The sequence below is a fragment of the Mytilus californianus genome, unplaced genomic scaffold (assembly GCF_021869535.1).
Source record: "Mytilus californianus isolate M0D057914Y unplaced genomic scaffold, xbMytCali1.0.p SCAF_13, whole genome shotgun sequence".
Taxonomy (NCBI): Eukaryota; Metazoa; Mollusca; class Bivalvia; order Mytilida; family Mytilidae; genus Mytilus; species Mytilus californianus.
Window position 1 is genome coordinate 11,146,688 of NW_026262615.1, and position 21,381 is coordinate 11,168,068.

At 32.2% G+C, this 21,381-nt stretch overlaps 1 protein-coding gene across 1 annotated transcript; it reads right to left on the reverse strand.

The window, feature by feature from the left end:
* Nucleotides 1-4,444: 4,444 nt before the first annotated feature.
* LOC127723854 (thyrotropin-releasing hormone receptor-like) lies at nucleotides 4,445-20,577 on the reverse strand. The gene is made up of 2 exons (XM_052230573.1): nucleotides 20,518-20,577; nucleotides 4,445-5,886 (listed from the first exon to the last, which is right to left on the reverse strand). Exons 1-2 carry the CDS (start codon nucleotides 20,575-20,577, stop codon nucleotides 4,789-4,791), a joined length of 1,158 nt encoding a protein of 385 aa, XP_052086533.1. The 3' UTR covers nucleotides 4,445-4,788.
* Between the last annotated feature and the right edge of the window lie 804 nt (nucleotides 20,578-21,381).

Here is a 21,381-nt window from a genome sequence, read left to right on the forward strand (position 1 = left end):
GATAATGGACGTCATACTGAACTCCAAATTATACACAAGAAACTAAAATTAAAAATGATACAAGACTAACAAAGGCCAGAGGCTCCTGACTTGGGACAGGCGCAAAAATGCGGCGGGGTTAAACATGTTTTTTTGAGATCTCAACCCCCCCCCCCCCCCCTATACCTCTAGCCAATGTAGAAAAAAACAAACGAACAACAGTACGCACAGTAAAACTCAGTTCAAGAGAAGTCCGATTCCGATGTCAGAATGGGAAACAAAAGAAAATGAACAAAATGACAATAATACATAAATAACAACAGAATACTAGCAGTTACTGACATGCCAGCTCCAGACCTCAATTAAGCTGGTCGAAAGATTATGTCTCCATCATATGAATATCAGGCACAATCCCTCCTGTTAGGGGTTTAGTTTTATACCATCATAAAATATATGAGAAGAACATAACCCGTGTCATGCCAACAACTGGTTTTAGAATAAATATGTTTAATTCTGATGCAAAGACCCTATAAGGGAATCAATATTAAAGCCAAAATATGCAATCTTTAATGACCTGACAACAGAATCGTACCTATATCCCTTCTTAATAAGTCTGTTTAAAGGTTTTGTTAGCTTTTGAGGTGAATACTGACATTTTTGTGCTTTGTAAAGAATATTACCATAACAGATTGGATGTGAAATACCCGAACGTATAAGATGTCTGCATGTTGACTTATAGTTACGAATGATGTCCTTATACCGATGATAAAATTTAGTAAATGTTTTGACTAGATTATGATATCGAAAAACCTGGTGTAATAATTTTTCAGTAATACATAAATTTATCTCGCTAAAATCTAATACGTTGTTACATACACGAGCGAATCGTACAAGTTGCGATATATAAACACCATAAGATGGTGACAGGGAAACGTCGCCATCTAAAAATGAATAATTAACGATAGGAAATAAAAAATCATTTCTTTTATTCATAAATTTTTGTATTAATCTTCCCGTTAATGATATAGATATCAAGATCGAGGAAAGGACAGTGGTCATTGTTAGTATTAGCTTCATTTAACGTAGGGTCAACAGGATAAATTTCTTTAGTATACATACTGAATTCGTCATTATTGAGAGCCAATATATCATCCAAATATCTGAAAGTATTGTTAAATTTTTGTATCAGATGTTGTTTCGATGGGTCTTTGCTGATTTTAGTCATAAATTGTAACTTATAACAATACAAAAACAGGTCCGCAATAAGTGGTGCACAGTTAGTCCCCATAGGAATTCCGATAACTTGACGATATACGGAATCTCCAAAGCGAACAAAAATGTTATCAAGTAAAAATTCAAGGGCAGATATGATATTAAGTATGTCCAATTGACATAGTTCTTTTGTTTGTTGCTACTAAAAAATGACCTAAAAGAGTTTGAACATATGTATACGCATTCCGACTTTTTAAATGCCCATTTAATGAGGTGTGTGAATTTTCTCTTAATAAGGATATGAGGCAAAGTGGTATATAGGGTAGAAAAATCAAAACTTTGAACAGATTCAAAATCATCAATATATGCATGCAATTTATCAAGTACTTCCAACGAGTTTTTGACACTCCAAAAGTAGTTAATTCCACTATTTTTAAAGGCCTTATTTGAACAATTTATTATCAGGTTCTTGATTGTACCAAGTGTACTAGTAAGTAGAATAGACAATTTAGTAGTGGAACGATGACTTGAAGACGAAATAAATCTATATTTGTAAGGTGATTTGTGTAGCTTCGGAAGCCAGTACATAGTTGGGACTTTCATTGTATTTGGTTCTGCTTGTAAAGAAGTAGCTAATAGTTTATGTTTGTTAAGATATCGTTTTCTGAAAATGAAGTCAGTTGGAATGTTGGTGAATTCGTGATTTCCTTTTGCAGAACCTCAATGTAAAATTTACGTCAAACTATAATGATATTATTAGCAGCTTTATCAGACGGGACAAAAATAAATTCCTCGGCTAATTCTTTTAGTTTTTGTTTGATACGAGAAATAGGATTTTTATGGTTGTTGTTAAGAGTAAAATGTTCTTCAAAATGTTGTATACGTATATCAACTATCTTCATTACTGAGTCCAAAGATTTTTTGTCAGCTTTTTCCCGTTTTATCCATTTCAAGCAGTAAGCACGAAGTGAGCCGTGGATGATAATACGACATTGACGATATTTAGGTCCTTTACTAAGGGATGATTTTAACTCTCGGTTGCGAACGATGGTAAGGTCTCCTGTTATAACATGGGAAATGGGGCCATAAGTGTATTCGGAATTACTACAACTACATGACGTAGGTGTATTTTCACTGATATTTACATCTTTACAGACTTGGCTATAATTAAACACAAATTTTCGGGTAGATTTCTTGTTAACATAACAAATAAGAGGGAGTTTAGTATTATCAAAATATCCAGGAATTTGTTCTTTAACAGAATGGTCGTTAAAAATACCGGCAATATTTACAAATCAAAACCTTTATTGGCATACTTTATTTTAATAAAATGTTTTTTATGATCTTCAGGGCGATCAATTTTGGGAGACAGTTTAGAATAACAATATGCCATTATAATTTGGACGATTTCATACTTAGGACTGCAATATGAGATTGTGTTGCAATCCTCTAAAGTTTTATTTAATTTATTTATAGGTAAAGAACAGAGCTTGGTTAATAGATAATGTCTGCTGTTGTTTTTTGAAATAGAAATTAGGTCCGAAATAATTGTATGGTTGGTCCGAAATTTTCTTTGATTGCGATTTTTTCTACGCCCATGAGAACGGTTTTTACAAACAGTTTTTGAAACTATATCCAAAATGTTAACAGAATCGGTTCTTGATATATTACCAAATCCCATGATATTACCATTAAGACCGAGAGGGTAGATTGTGATATTTTTTAATCCAATTTAATTTAATTATTATCCTTGATCGTACAAACTTTGAATGAGATTCACCAGGCTGCTTATTTACTACTTTTAAAGGTTGAACTGTTAAATATTTAATAGGATGATTGTGCTTTTTAAGATGTTGATTAATGATACTTTTGAATTTATTGGGTCTTTTAAAACGATGCAGGTGTTCTTGCGTTCGTTAAGATAAATATCGTCCAGTTTCACCTACGTACTGAAGACCGCATCCCGGTTTGTGTCATGTGAGTAAATGAATAATACTGTTTGTTTTTCAAGTTATATCAGTTTCAAAATTTAAAGAAAATGTGCGACCATTAAAGGCAGACCTTACCGTATTGTTGGTGGAAAGATGGGGACATGTAAGTCATTTTTTGGCTTGACACTTATCGATAGAAGGGTAACCACGATTTTTATTGTTAAAAATGTTGCACTGATCAGGTTGAAAAACTCTCATAAGATATCTAATTCCTCTTTCTATCAACTTAATGTTCACCTATTTCATTTCGGGAGTCCCTAAATATGTATAAAGTAAAATCACAGAAATGCTGAACTCCGAGGAAAATTCAAAAAGGAAAGTCCCTAATGGCAAAATCAAAAGCGCAAACACGTCAAACGAATAGATAACAACTGTTATAATCTTGACTTGGTAAGGCATTTTCTTATGTAGAAAATGGTGGATTGAGCCTGGTTTTATAGCTAGCTAAACCTCTCACATGTATGATTGATTGTTGATTGATTGTTGGTATTTTAACGCCACTTTTTAGCGCCACATTTGAGCTATTTCGTGGCGGCCAGTTTTATTGGTGGAGGAAGCCGGAGTGCCCGGAGAAAACCACCATCCTTCGATAGGAAAACTGACAATCCTAGTCAATTAAGATTGGAGTCGAGTGCACCGGCACGAGCGGGGTTGAACTCACAACCTCAGTGTTGACTGGCTAGTGATTACAGTAGTAGACCACTTGGCCACCGAGGCCCTCTCTTGTATGACAGTCGCATCAAATTCCATTATATTGACAGAAAGATCAATCAATCAATCCTTTGTTGTTAGTTGTCTTGCATCTCTTTCATCATATTTGTGTTTCCAAATCTTTTAGTGAACCAAATAAAAATGTTTGTTTATGTAAACACATTGTTGAAGGCCGTAGAGTGACCGATATTTGTTTTTTTTTTTCTGTGTCATTTGATCCCATGAATAGAGTTTTCTCACTTGCAATCATACCACATCTTATAATTTTTATATTAAAGTTCGAACTAACTGACAAAATCAATCTGAAATCTAAAATGAAACGGCATCAAATGTTAACAGTAAATATGTTAACTGGGTATAACAAGAGCTGATAATCATTTAGTTTTTGTTGATCGTTCAATTTTAATCAAGAATATTTGTTTATAGTAATAAAAAATATTCCAGTTCATTGTTTAGTTTCTAAAGAATATACATTTCAACTTATAACTGGTATCAGCAAAGTAAGTTTGCAATACAAAATCTGAAATAAACTAGAAAAGGTAAATCTGTATGCAACAAAAAGTTTCTCAAAAACTACTAGATGTGTAATTGTCGTTCATGTGTCTTTCCCGTTTGGTTGCTGACTGGTTGATGCTTTACCATCATGTCCTTTTGTTTAAAGATTGATAATATTCATTACTGAATCAAAAACGAATGCTCTTTTTCGTCTCAAACTTAGTCGAACAGTGAGTTAAATCATATTTGATGTGCAAATAACCCATAGCTTAACTCTTTTGATAACGACATAGAATATTCAGAAAGAAAATGATCAACATTGTAATCATTTTTTAAGAGAAAAAAATCTTAATTTATTTTGATTGACTTTATTTAACTTTGAAACCGTATTTTCCATACATCAAGCAATCCACGATTGTGGAGTTGTTGCTGGAGAATGGGGGAGGGGGCATTTGTGATAATTTTGATAAACTTTACTTCTATATGTAAATAACATTTTAAGTTCTTCCCGGAAGTAAGCACCTGTTATACTATACAGGAAAAAGTTAATGCAATAATTCATAAAAAATATTGTCCTTGTAAAAATCAATAAGTTCTGATTTTTTAGTACAAATATACTTTCCTCCATCCGCATAGAGCTCATTTGCAGAAAATGTTTAAACCAAACAATGGCATATGGCGTATTAAAAGCGATGAAGCAAAGTGATATAGTTATCAAAATGATAGTAAATTCGAGTCGAATTATACTTTCCTCTGTTATGATTTTCACTTGTCTGTGTCTTTTGTTCCGATTAATTAACTTCCGAATGATTAATGTATTAAGCACTGTTATAATCAGGAATGGAAGAAAGGTTATACACACTCCAAAAATACAGTCATAAATGAATGACAGGTGTGTGTGTTCTAGTCGTCTTGTACACGAAGGAACATTATTGGGCCCTACATAACGCACTTCGCTCAGCCATGGTCGGATTGAGGCTATCACAAAGGAAACAATAACTGCGAAGAAAACAATTCGTTTTGAAGAACGTAGGTTACAGACATCCTTCCGTTTCAGCGGGTGACAAACTCCGACATATCTCTCTAATGTAAAACAAACTACAAGCCAAGCCGAAAGGAAACGGAATGAATATGACATAAACAGAATGATCTGACATACTCCATTACTTTCCAAAAACGGAGCTGTAACCTGTCCGGAACCGGTTGGTATTCCTTTTCTTATCCACTCAACAAGGACGTAAAATATCAAAGCCATGATATCAGCTGTTGAGAGTGCTGCGAGATATACGCTTGCAGATAATTTCCTCATGTTCTTTGTAAGAAACACTAATAAGGAAATAGTATTTCCGGTTATTCCTACAGCAAATATCACTGGTGTGACATAAGTAAATACATCAGATCCAATTGACCTCTGGCTTGAGTCTTGACTGGTGTTCCACTGATCATCACATGTAAGGTTTGATCCATTCCCACATGACAGATATTCTGATTGGTTGATCTGAAATACATAACATACATGTATATCTAATTAAAATTTATAATTAGAGCAAAAAAGATATATGTCGGGTTGATATTCAATAAAAATGTAAAGTTTTTGATTAATCACTAGACGAAAATAAGTTAATCACCGGACCAAGCATTTAGCAATGACCATAGTGAGAGGGAAAGTGGAAAAATAAAACTGCTTAACTATTATGTACTTCATTGACATTCTAAGGGCTTTAAATGTAATGCTCACTCAGGAAGTTAATTACCTCCAATGTTGCGGATCTCAAAAATCACACTAGAATTACATTATCTGAATCGTGGCAGTACTGAACCACGTGTTACATACAGGTGAATTGGATTAAGGTAGTTAACCATACGATAACATATATATTAGTTATACTTGAATGGAAATCGAACATGATTTTTTTCAGTATGGTATTGATCTAGGGTTTTATAATGTAAAAATAGAGCTGAAGATATTGCTTTTTAACCTACATATAAAAATGTAAGGGACGATATCTTGCTCAATACAGAACATCGCCCTCCCGATGGTGGTGAAAGGTAACGTTTAATGCTGGATATTTTAAATATAAATACAAATACAAAATGCATAAACTGACTAGTAAGCATGACGACGCATATGAAAAGTCGAATATACAGAGTCGTTTAGAGGTCAACTATATTGACCTTCAAATCACAAATTAGACAACAATGTTTGAAACTGATGTGAAATTTGTACGTAGGTATATATAATAGCATCTAGTGTTATACACGTGACAACACTGTTGTAAATATCTGACACTATATGCACCGTCACACCGTAGCGCTTATTATAACGTCATAACATATTTTTTTTATCGTATTTGAACTGACATTTATGGATATTTCAATTGCCTTTCTGCACGTTCATCACTTTGTATTTGCCAGAGGAAAAATGGTTTGCCAATATACAGCGGAGCGCACTCCTGATGCACTTATGACAATTAACAACTCCAAGCCAATTAAGACATACTGCACTAACAATTAAGGTAGAATTTAGGGGGTGGGGTGGGTGGGGGGAGGGGGGGGTGGCTGGGGGGGGTCTAAATTAAAATCCATAGATTTATCATCATTTATTCTCTTTCTTATTTTTTAAGGCTAATGGTATGCATACTTTTTTTTTTAATTTGGTGGTCCGTTTTCCGTAATATTTGGCCAATTATTCTTTATTTTGTAAAACTCTTCTATTTGTCAAAGACAAAACTAGTTTAACATGTTTAAGGGAATTTTTTAACAGTTGATGCTGATGATAAGTAATTGTTAAACGTCCATCGTCAAATTGAATGCACATTCAGGACGAGAACATTTTTATGTAATATCAATATGGACCCTGCTTTGTATTTGACCGAAACGCTATCGTGCTAGTTCACAAGGTATAAATTCCCTGTAAGATATGTCACCCTATTCTGACACGTTATTCTGAATCCGAGCCTACCAGTCTTTCCTCTTACCCTTGAATGCCGCGAGATTGGCAGCAAATACAATTTTGTTGGTTTGTTGATGTGGTTCATAAGTGTTTCTCATTTCTCGTTTTTTATATAAATTTGACCGTTGGTTTTCCTGTTTGTATTGTTTGTATTGTTTTACACTCAACTTTTTTGCGGCTTTTATAGCTTGCTGTTCGGTGTGAGCCTAGGCGCCGAGTTGACGGCCGTACTTTGCCCTATAATGGTTTACTATTACAAATTGTGACTTGGATGGAGAGTTGTCTCATTGGCACTCTTACCACATCTTCTTATATGTATATAATCTGAAAATATTGTGTTGTTGCTTAATTAATGAGATTTATCTTGCTCAATATATTACTTCGTCCTCCTTATTGTACCACATAAAACTGGATATTAGAAAAATAAACATAATACACATAAAAACAAATAAACTTAATAGTATGAATGAAAGATGTGTAGACACAAATCAAAAGACAAATTTGTAAATAGGTAAAATATATTGCATGCAGTTTACACATATGATAAATCTGTAATATATTAATGCCAAACGCTTTAACTTTATGCACTGTTCAAATCTTGGTGCTTATTCTCACGTCATCACATCATTTCATCGAAAGCATGTCATCAAAGTTGATTGAACGAAAGGTACAAGTAAACTTGTCTCAGGAAAATGAATGCATTATTGGCAATAACTGTCAATTTATATATTTGAACTACAATTTGTGGATATCTTAGTTTCTTTTCGAAACGTCTATCTTTTTGATATTAACATTTTCTGTCTTGTCAATAAAAAGTGTAGAGCACACTCCTTGTGTAACAAACACGTTGTAAATCAATCACAGCAAATAATATGAGACATACTGCACTAACACTAAATGAGAATTACACTTCATTTTATCTTTATGAGGAGGAATGCGATATTTATTGTTCATCCTATTCAAAACTAAGTCGGTCAATGACGAAACTAGTTTAAGAGGATAATTAAACAAATCATTTTAAAGCCTTGTTACATAATTGTTGTGTGATTTCATTTTAAAATGTTAAACTTAAAAGGTGTACGATGGACATGCACGAATACACTACTGGTAAAAGAGAAAAGCAAAGCAAAAAATAAAATAAAATTAACAAAAGGGGGAAGAAACAGAAATTAACAAACAATATGAAAGTCTGGATGAAGGGTCCTTCGTTTAAGATTGCTTAATATTAAGGGTAGTTCGTTATATTTTTTGTCAATTATACTCTATTTCTTTGTATTTTAGCATCATTTATTCTCCTGGATTTAGCTTAATATTTTGTATTCTTTATTTGTATGCCCATTTGTCAAGAGATTTGGCAAATTATCTTTATTGTGTAAATAAAATTGAGAATGGAAATGGGGAATGTGTCAAAGAGACAACAACCCGACCATATAACAGACAACAGCAGAAGGTCACCAACAGGTCAGCAATGCAGCGAGAAATTCCCGCACCCGGAGGCGTCCTTCAGCTGGCCCCTAAACAAATATATATAATAAATACAATATTTATACAGCGCATTATATAATAACAACAATTACTCTAAGCGCTTCACATTTGAAAATAAATAAAATACAAAAATACATAAAACATAAATTACAAAGCACCAACTTACAAGAATCAAACAAGCATATAAAAATTAATAAAATACTAAAAATGAAAAATGCATGTACCCTAAAATATACAAAAAAACAGTCTAAAACTAATGCAGTCAATTAAAAGTATATAAAATCTACAAGAAATCCTTAAAAGCAGTCCGAAATAAGTGAGTCTTGAGTTGCTTTTTAAAAACATCCAAAGAATTTACACTCCGCAAGGACGATGGCAAACTGTTCCAGAGTGTAGGTGCAGCCTTGTCAAAACGCCTCTCACCGTAGCTTTTCGTTCGGACGTCATTCGGAGGATGTAAGAGCATACAATTTTCCGACCTGAGGGATCTACTGGGTTTGTAAGGCGTAATTAAATCTTGAAGGTAGCTAGGAGCCTTGCCATTCTGGGCTTTGTACACATATAAAAGAAGTTTATATTGGCAACGGTAATGTATGGGTAGCCAGTGTAACGATATTAGAACAGGCGTAATTGAGTCAAATTTCTATATACTAGTTCGGTGATAATGTGAAACCCTATCTAGAACTTCCTTTTAACAAAGAAGACACAAGTTGAAAGGGATCATTTAACAGATGATGATGATGGATAGCTTTTAAACATCATGATATTTTCAATGTAAATTTAGGACGAGAACATATACATGTAATGTGACAATTAACTTTTCTTTGGGCTATACCAACACGCTGATCTGCATTTTTAATGTGCTAATTGATAGGTTACAATACACAGGAAGACATTTCACCCTATCTGAACACATTATTCTGACTCCGAACCGATCACGCTTTGCTCTTACTCAATGCCGATTGCTTCTTTGAGAAACAGCACACATTTTAAAGTCCATGGTTTGACCCGGCTGGCGAACGAACGCATGATCTCCCACACTCGAGACGAACTCGCCGCAAAATGACCACTACGGCGGTTTACAATTTCAAACTGTATAACATAATTGTTAGATATAAAGACAGGCAAAACTTACATCTACACATAATGTTATATTTTACATGTTGGCCATGTCAGAAATGAATGCAAATGATGTAAACTTTGTAAGTAGATAGATTAAAGTACATACAGTTTGCACACATGATGAACCTGTAATATGAACTGACAGGCTGAAGATTTGATTATGCAAGGTCAAACCGTATAGCGCGTATTCACTCACGTCAGAACATCATTTCATCGAAAGCATATTATTGAAGTTGTAGGAACGAAAGTTGGAAGGTTTTTGTCTGCAGAAACTGAATACTGAGAGCAATACTGGCAATAATGTAAAATTTTACATTTGAAATGACATTTATGGATAATTAAACTTCCCGACTACACGTTTTTCTTGTATATATTCAAAAGTGGATGCTTTTGCCAATAAACAGCGCTGAACACACCCCTTATGCAATAACTACGTCATCAATCAACAACAGCAAATAAAAGTAGACTGATTGCACTTATTCTAAACGCGAATTTCACTTCATTGTATCGTTATAATAAGGCATGTAGTTCATCTTGTTTAAAACAAAGTTGGTCAATGACGAAACTAGTTTCATAGGATTATTAAACTAAACGTTTAAAAGCCGTGTTACATAATTGTTAGGTAATTTCATATGTTTTTTTTTCTTCATAATTTATAAAGATGGAATGCAGTTAAACCTAATAGGAGTACCATAAAACTGCACGCACACACAACTGGTATAAGAGTAAAGCAAAAAAAAAAAAAAAAAAAGGAAAAGAAAGAAAAGAAAAGGGAACGGGAAAATAACACAGAAATACGAAATATTTTATTAACAGTCGCGAGGCATTTTGTGTACTGTATTCGTATGGAATTTATTTAACTATTTAAAATAGATATTCTGTCTCGGATTGTATTGGCCATAAGTTTTCCTCGATACTTTTTATTCTTTTCTCTTCTTCAAATTCATGTGTACACTTATGACAAAGAACAAAGTAAAAAACAACGTAATTACCAAACAATCGCGTTCATACACGTACCTCATACAGAAAAGAAGATGTATATATTGAGCACGATGTCAAAGATTAAACGCTGACTAATAAAACAATTCAATACATTTCATGTTAATAAATTATGTCGCACCTATATGATATACATAATACGTCTTCAACTTGTTGAAAATTCACACAGTGCAGCAGACGTTTTTAGTGTGGATTTGATTTCATGTGCATGCGTAAGGGTTTTCAATAATGAATAAATTACGAGAGCGTTTATGTTACTTGGTCCAAGACAAATATTGTATACATACTCAGATCACGGAGAAAGACTTTGTGTTAAGTTAATGTAAAGACTGAACATCAAGTGACGTTTGTTTCTAGAAAATTGTTTCTTTTCACAGTGAACAACGATTTTGGGATTACAGTACGGATGATGCTTTTATAGCTTGTAATGTGGTATAGGTATTGATCATTGTTGAAGTCTGCACGATGACCTACATGTAAAGTGCTGACTTCTGCGTCATTTTATCTTTGGTAAAAAGTTGTCTCATTGCTGTCTATGCTACGTCTTTTTATATAGAATTAGAAGCTTTCCCTTTCAAGAGTCTGTCTCGTTCTGTTGTGCGTTCATTGATTTATTCAGTATTTCCGTTTGGCTTTGATATATTGTTTCAAACAAATAGTCCCTCATATTAAGAAGCTTAAAGGCAGTCCAGTCTAGCAACCTATTCCTTTTTTCATCAACAATAGGTTCATTTTCAATTATCATTTTTATTTGTTTAATCAGAATTTACAATATCATAACTTTACAAAGATTAAGTACATAGAACCGTTAGTGCAAAGGTATGCATGATATTTCCACATGATTATATACGTAAATAGAAAGAACTGCTCAAATGTCAAACAAAATAAAAGGTTAATCATAAGCAGCTTTTAGATAGGGAAATTGATATTCCAACAAGTTCATTCAGATAGCAGAATAACAATAACAGATTTTGTGCATCATAGATATGACGGTATAATTGCTACTGCACATTGTGGGATCAAGTGACATTTTACTATTAATGAGGAAAGGAATACATCTTATTCAGTATTTTTTTCAATAAGAAAATATCATATATCTAATCATAATGTTCAATTTTGGTTATCAATGATTAATATCTTAACGCCATAAAAATTATAATGATACGTTATTATTAAGGATAAAAAAGATGTGTTCTGATAACTACCAAGAGTCGTAATGACATTGAGGTCAGCAACTATAGGTAACCTCATGATTTTCAACAATGAGTGTGAAACAGTTCAAATGTTTAAATGAATGGTTTGGTTTATGAAAAAGTAAGTAAAGAAAACAAAGCAAATATGAAAGACATGAAACAGAAAAACGAAAAACGAAAAACCACTTAATTACAGGCTCTCTACTTGATAAATCTAATTTAATGAACAATGACTTCTTTATCATCAGCCTAATAATATGTTTGTTAAAATATGACAAAAGACGTGCGTTTACTAGACTACCTTTTTTTAACTGTTTTCCGACTCTATAAAACGATGAAGAAAAGAAACAGAAAAAAAAAAACAAACGACAAAGATAAGATTTAAAAAGGAGGAGATGTGGTAAAATTGCCAATGAGACAAGGATCCACCAAAGTTCAATTGAAGTGGATAGACAGCCGTATGATAATCAACAATGAGAAAAAATGTTTAAAAAATGTGTTGAAAAAAAGTGTTTCCAAAAATATTTTTTTTATCCGTTGATAATTTGTCAGGTAGCACGAGTAATCATCAATCAAACTTATAATTACATATCAAAACAAATCTAACCAGCGAGAAGCTGGTTTACAATTAAATACAGAGAATGAATACCAGTTGTTATATTTACTTTTATCGTGGATAATTTGTAAGGTTACATAATTGATAATACGTAATAATAGGTACATATCGAAACAGATCTTAACAAAGACTGAGATGCTGTGTTAAAATTCAATATAGATAATGAATGCCAGTTTTGTTCATGATGATAATGTCTGATTATTAGACAGATTATAGCTCTATGATTCAAATTCAACTACTACTATTCAATTATACAGATTTAGATTCATCATGCTGTGGTCGACGATAAAAGCACAAGCAACGGAAATTAAATAATACTTTTGTATTAATTGCTAACATAGTAAAGCAGTAAAGGACGGCATTGAGACATGTTTTGTTTTCAAGTTCTCCATCACTGGATAGTTGACTAGCTTTAACGTACAAGTACGACTGAAAAAGGATGTTTTAAAAAAAAAAAAACAACCGTGCAACTAAATACTAAGTCAAAGAAACAGAAAAATGTTAAAATCATTTAAACAGTTATCTTGATCTTGGAAATCATTTCTAAAGGTACTCGTTATAATCTAATTAAATCATTACATAGAAATTGTTCTGTCATTGGGTTGTCGTCTCATAATTGCATACCAGATATTTCCTTCAGTTCATTAGCTATGTTCGATTGAAAAATAATTCATCTAGAATATCAATAAAGTTGACTTCATAATCACACCTTGCTGTGATTTTTTTATACAGCTGTATTGTTAGGTTGCTGCATGATATACGGTTATATGCCATCATTCATTGCATTTTCGTAAATGGAAATTGGATTGAAAATGTCAATTCAATAATTAAACTTAAATATAAATATTCGTGCAATACATATATGAGGATAATTCATATCTAACACGAGTTGAAAACATAATGACAACTAGAAGTCAACAAATTATTTCTTCCTCTGAACAAGTGTGTTGTACTTGCGTATTATTATCTACCAAAATGTGAATCTTGATTCTGTTTCATATCCGTTGAAAATTAGTTCAAATTACAACACAATCAAAAGACGTGCATGTATGTAAGTAAATACACGTAGTTCTAAGAAGAAACTTGGAAAATGTATGCAAGGCGACCGGATGCCGTCTTTAATCACTACTCTTTGTTTCATTATTTTCATCAATTTTAGATAAATAATGGAATTTCAAATACGATTCAGGCTGCAAATAACATTCAATTATTTTCATAGAACCCCTAGTGATACACAAAAAAAACAACATATTATGCATACTATCTTGATTATCAAATTATATAGAAAAAAAGATAATTTTACATGCCTAGCCCAGTTCATTGTATGACATCAAATATAACTAATAAAGTCACATCGCTATTTGCATAGTCATCAACATTCATATTGAGCAACCAAAATTATAGAAATATATCGTTTTATAATTTCAATTAAAGTTATTTTGTATTACTGCCCACGCATATTCCCACTGGTAGTGTTTCAAAGAATGCGAATTTGTGAAAACAAACCGTAAATCTTTTAAATGAATCTTTTAATCTCAATGTTTCTCGTTTACCAATATATACAGCGTGTTGATGCTGTAGGCCCAATTCATTTTACTAATCCCTTAATGCAAAAGCAAAGTGTTTCTGCTAGTGATACTCATATATTACATTGTTATTACTGTAGGTCAATCAATTTCACTTACCACTTGCAACAATTAATTTAAATATGAACACGGGATAAATACAAGTACGTTATGACTTTCAGACTAAGACATACAATGTGCCTTTGTTAAGTTAGCCACTCCCAACCTTTGGATTTGTAAAGATAAAGGCATTAAACAAGTGACAAAATCACAAACCATTTACGTGAATCAGTTTTTTAATCCAAGTTGTGTTGGTTGTAAATGTAAAGTTTTTATCATTAAATTAAGCCTTAATGTATTTATAAACAACGTAACAGGAAAGCAACTAGGTGCACATCGATCATTATAAGGGACAATACAAATACAAAGCATATCAAGATTAAGACGACATCTGCACGGACAAATGATCAAAAACTTTTTTTATTCTAGTGCTAAGAAAAGGCCATATGAGCTCAAAACAATAGGGTAGACATAACTAGGTAACCATTCTTTGTTGAAATATGTAAATGTAGCATGCGAAGTTGTGATTAAGTTTGATTTGGTAATGTCCAACATTGGTAAAACGTACATATCAGAACAATTCAAAAAATGATGCTTGATTTTATATCGGTCATTCAGCAACCCAACTACACCAATAAGCAAAACAGACATCTTGATTGAATGTAAGAGAATGTCAAGAAATCGAATGTAGTTCCATACAAATGTTAGAAAATGGTACATTACTCTAAGACTTGCTCTTTCATTTAGCTAATAAAAACGAATAAATACAAGGACACGTTTTTAGAGCGTTGTTTTTGAAGTGTTTGGAGTTCACTAATGAGTTCAGACATCGTCGCAGTGCAGCTAAATATTAATAAACTGTCATGTGAAAATCCAACGTAAAGAAATCATTTCACATAAAGAAATACTAAGGAGATGTCGACTAACATGAGAACACCAATGGATACCAGAGCTGTTGTACAATTAAGGAAACGAATGAAAGTTTTCTTTCTCGTTAATGATAAACAAACAAATGATATGTGTCAAAATATTTCATTTTTATTTTTTTTTAATAGCATTATACAGATCTAAATTAACCATTAACCACACTGATGCCAGGTATAAACATAAACGTATTAAAGACACGGTTCAGATGAGTAATTTATTATCAATATCATTATTATTATTCATTCAAAAGAATATGTAGATTTTTATATAAAAAGAATGAGATTAGTTATGATTCCCATTGAAAACTATCCACAACATTCAAACAAATTGAATGTAAGCAAGTATTGGCAATCGTACCGCTTTCAACAAAGAGATAAACCAATACCGTAAAGTCGGATATAAAAGGCACCGACATTAAAATATGAAACAATTCATTTGAAAAATTATTATGACAGACATAAACCAACGACAATCACTGAACTACAAGCTCCTGTCGTAGGATAAACACATGAAGAATGTAGCGGGGTTAAACATGTTTGAAGGCGCCAACCATCCCTGAACCTGGGACAGTGGTTAAACGGTACAACATGACAACAAACTGTAAAAATGCACATCTAACATCCAATGAATTCAATGAAAAGTCGTCTTAAACATTAAGAGAAAAACATTACCTTGTTCAGTACTAAAATATAGGTATCGACATATTGTAGTAACGTGAATGAGCATATGTGTATAACTATTTTAATGGGTTAATTTAGCAATATGTATACCAATACAAACAATATTTTGATTGATACATTATAAAAGATCTAATTACATTGTTGAATTTGTAACTTTTTACAATACGTTAATTTAAAGGATTGATACGTTTATCCGATCGTATCTAAATTTCCGGGCTCTATAAACAACATCATCTTCCAAAAAAGTTGTTCTATTCCGTTAGAAATACGTTTTCTACAGATACAGTCAAACTCTCTGTGGAGCGTACGACCTTGAATGTAGTTGAATGTATAATATCTTCCTTAAGGACTTTCGCGTAGTACTTACGTCTTACCTCAACCACATTGTTGGCTTCAAGTTTCTATAATTATTCCCTTCTTAGTCGGCATCATTTATCAATATTGTATGTCGCTGTAAAATCATGACCCGAAACACCGTTTGTGAGTAGCTATAGCGAACACATGGAAACAGTATTTTCAATACATATTTATCATATGATTAATTATGCAAGATTGGTCATGACATTAATTGCTTACAAATTTTAATTATCATATTAATCGCATGTGTTTTGGTAAACCCTAAACTTAAAACTCATTAAAACGCATCTGTTGCAATACGATTGGCTTTATGTGATGTTGTTATGATACTTTATTACTGAATTAGTAAGGATCAATGTCAAAATGTACAAATTTACGTTTTAAGCCCCGAATCATGAATTATAGTTATAGTGGTAGTGTATGCCAGTTTCAATTAAACCCATAAAGGAGATACAATGGATAATCATTGGTTCGTTAAACAAAGATACAACGAGCCCGAAGGTCAAATGGCATTCTATGACGAGTCAACGCGTAAATATCGTGTTATATATTAAAACTGTGTAATTTGTAATTTTTTCAGAGTTACAGTTTTAACTTTAATAAGACCCTATAATCAGTTAGACAAGATAACCAACTTTTTATCCTAAAGTACACACACAAACAATCACTTAATTGAAGAACAAACGTAGTGGATTTAACATATTAAATATAATGCGAGACAATTTACGGAAATGCTATTTACACTGTTCTTACAATTGTTCCAAATAAAATGTTTTGGGTTAAACATATCAACTTGGAATTAGAGAGCAAACGCAGTAGAAAATCCGCCGACCTATATTCTTTATTAACGTCATAAACAAAACTCTAAGGAAACGCATTGTCAATATTATAATCAAGATGATATACGACCTGTTACTGTATATCAAAAATCACATGTGACTGCGCTAATAGCAAAGTTGTGGTATATAACATAAGACTACTTTAAAACAAGTTTCGGAATTGTCTGGGCGATGAATTCTCCGTTTTAGTACACACAAACCATAGAAAGAATGCTGACAGCAACTGAAAAACAAGATTAAAGTACTGAGCCTGTAGATTATAACTGATTGTCTTTCTACACAAATGGTGGCTTTTATCATTATGTCATTTGACAAATCTGTTCCATACTGTGATCTACATGTTTTGTTATATTCTGTTGTGATTATCTTTGTTTTGTAAACTATTAGTAAATTAGTCATAAAGGGATAATTTGTAATCTTTAGTGAAAAAACTTTTTAAAAGACCCAAGTTTAACGAGGATGTACATTGTTCGTGACATATTTAAAAATACTTGACAGTGATTTTTAGTATTGACATATAACATACATTATATAGACTCCTTGTATACGCCAACCACTTCTTTTAAGAAAAATATGTTTAGGTTAACTTGACACAAAACGTTCAAAGATCAAATCATACCAAGAGGACTATGAAAAGTATGTCAAGCTTGACAAGGAAATTCAAGTTTTGTTTTGTCCTTTGAAAGATAGACAAGCCAGGCAACTAGAATAACACAGATATTTGGTTATAATTGACACAATTCTTTACTAATGACTCATTACATGAACTCCGTGCATGCGAAAAGCACTTGTTTCTATAATAACATGTGTAGGTATCCTTTCCACCAAAGATTTAGAAATCAATACAAACCTAAAAATTGTGTCAATATCGACAACGAAATTCGGTTAATTTTAAACAATAATTGTGTTTTGCCTTATGAAAACTAAACTACCAGGACAAAATGAAAAACTAATTTTTTTGTCAAAATATTTATGTTGATGAAAAACTTGAAAAAATGTCATCAAACGCATGAATCTGGAGTTGTGGTAATATAACTATCGAAAATATAATTGCACACACCACTTGCAATTTGTAAAGGGAAAGAACTGCAAAAACTGAAAATTTCTGTTGTAGATTCGTGTAACCCTCCAAACATGTATATCACAATAAGTTAAAATTGTAACGTCGAATGCTTATGACTCCTTTTTTCAGAAGTCTTTATTTAAAACAAGCCTATTCTTACTCTCCTAATACGTATGTAGTTGTGTTATAATCTTGATTGACTAAAATGTGCCCTCTCAATGTAGTAGTACCCTTAAAACGCAGAAACTCTTTTCATTTGATTTTATAAGATACACGTAATAATATTCAAAAATATACCACTGTTGGAGACCATACGCCACATTGTTAATTTTTACAATGTATTATATACTGGTTAAAGCGAGTATTTATTTATGTTTACAATTTGGTATTATATATGTTCAGCTATGAATAGTCCCTGGCATTCTTCAGCTTTTGGTAGGGTTCGTGTTGCTCGGTCTTTAGTTTTCTATGTTTTGTTTTGTGTAATATTTTTTATCTGTTGGTCTTTTTCCTTTTTGGCTATGGCGTTGTCAGTTTATGTTCGACGTATGAGTTTTAATGTCCCATTTGTATTTTTCGTCTGTCTTTTAGAGTTCAGCTTTACAAACGAAAAAAAAAAACGAAAAACACAATCCAACTCTAAATGTTGTTCATTCGCATTGAAGTTGAAATGTTAGAAAACATATAGAAACATGTTTATTAACAAAGACCGGCTTCTGACTAGTAGCTCTGTTTAATTATCTTAATGAAGACAACAACAACACAAAAACACCCCACCTTAAACAGACATTTACGTTGGATCTATTGAACAAACACAAAAGAAAAATACTGATCTCGAAGATAAATTCAAAACAGAGAAAGTCCATAAAACCTGACAAAATCAAACACTCGACTATATCAACCAACGGAACAAATGGAAATTAAGTCTTATTTCTCATTATTATACTTCATGTCAAAATGCCATATATAGGGTGTTAATTTACTCTATTTACCTTCATGGAGACGCTTGATCAAGTGTGCGCTTTATTAAATACGACTATATCCTATGGCAAATACTCCATTACCCTACACGGAAACGCTTGATCAAGTGTGCACTTTATTAAATACGACTCTATCCTATGGCAAATACTCTATCACCCTTCACGGAGACGCTTGATCAAGTGTGCGCTTTATTAAATACGACTCTATCCTATGGCAAATACTCTATTACCCTTCACGGAGACGCTTGATCGAGTGTGCGCTTTATTAAATATGGATGGTTGTTATGTACAAGACGTCATAGTTTATTACTTTGAATTTAAAATTTAATCGACAGTAATAACAGAACATTCAGTATAATCAATTAAATAACACATATCTGAGAGGGTGATAGAGCAGATTTTTACCCCTCGAAAAGACATTGTCAACCTTGGCTTCGCCTCAGTTAACAATGTTTTCTCGGGGTAACAATCTGCTCTATCACCCTCTCAGCTATATGTTATTTATATAGTATGACATTTGCAGAAGAAAACGTTGCATTAAACCTGGTTTTATAGCTAGCAAAACTTTACTTTTTAAAAGTTGGGTACTCTTTCTTGTTTCCTTTCGTTTATATGGCTTCATTAAACCTAAACAGAATAATTTAACTGCTGCTCCATCTACATCCTTATATATTTCATGGTAGCAATACTGGCTAGTTTTCCGGCTGAGAATAATGTCTCAATAAATTTTGATTTACTGAAATTTTTCTTAAAGCTTTTACTTTACTTTTAACGGAACATATAAAAACCGTCGAAACGAATTCTAACCGTTTTAATATTTCTAGTTTTTGACATTCACTTTCCTATGGTTTGAGGTGAAACTAGTGCTGTGAACACTCAACAAACAAAATTTCTGTATTTATCAAAAACATTCTTAATGAAAGAATTTTTCTATGAATTGATATTATGTTCTTAGCCTTGTTATAGCTGTTAGTGCGTATAGGGCATAAAACGCAATCAATTAATTAAACCAGATTCCAAACAACTCAAATGAACAATCCAGTGTGTCAAACTCACATAGGAATATACATTGTAATTAAAATAATGTTCATTTCCGTGTTCTTATAATATTGATAATTTCATGTCAAATTTGGTAATTTTATCTCGCTCTCATCATAAACTAAATATATTTTGTAAACTTTATCAATAAGACTTTTTTGATTCTTTTGACAAAAAGACTGTCTTAGATATTCGATTAATGCAAGACATAAGCAATCGGATGACGAAAGTAATTTTTAAATAACTTCTTACCTTTATATCCTTTATAAAGTCACTAAGAAACTCACGGATAAAATTGTCTTCGTCATCCATCGTCTGTTTTGAATTAGTATTCAAGCGTAACGAATAGTTGTAGCACAATTTCAATTATTTACTGTTATCAATAAAATAGTAGACCTCGTCCGTGTCAATGGTTAATATCAATCGCTTAATCCTACATTCGTCTCAATGGGACTGTAGAAAATGAAATCTTCCAAAAACAAGCATTTTCACATCAATGTCTAACGAAAGATATACTTAAGATTTCATTGTTTACATATTTTTTTAAACCAAAAGATATAAAACTTGGTTTACTATAAAACATCACACGAGAAACAACATGCGACAAATGTTGTAGATTATTCAACAATAAATCCACAGGTTCTGTAAGTAGAATAAAAGGCTATACATTCAATTAATTGAAGCCAATACTGTTAAAACATATGTAGTGCCCAGATCAATGATCGACAAGACGCTTTACGTCTCTTATGAACAAGAGAGTCAATCAATATAAATATATGCAAACTGTCTCTGCTATAATATACCTTAATTGTTTTTTTTGTTTAAATAAAGTAAAAAAAAAATCAAATAAAGTAAATGTTATTTTTATATTTCAATGTCGACCTTTTTAAGCGGATAAGCTTTTAATGTTAGAAGAAACACAACTGTACAATCAAACTTCTGTAACGTTTAATCTATAAATACTAGATCGTGACTTCAGATTTAGATTTTGATAAAATTGATTGAATGAAGGTGATACATTGAAAATTGTGTGAGAATAATATTTTTTGTATATAATACGTTATATATTATATACTTGTTTTTGTGTTTGTGTTGCATTGGTTTTGTTTTGCATTT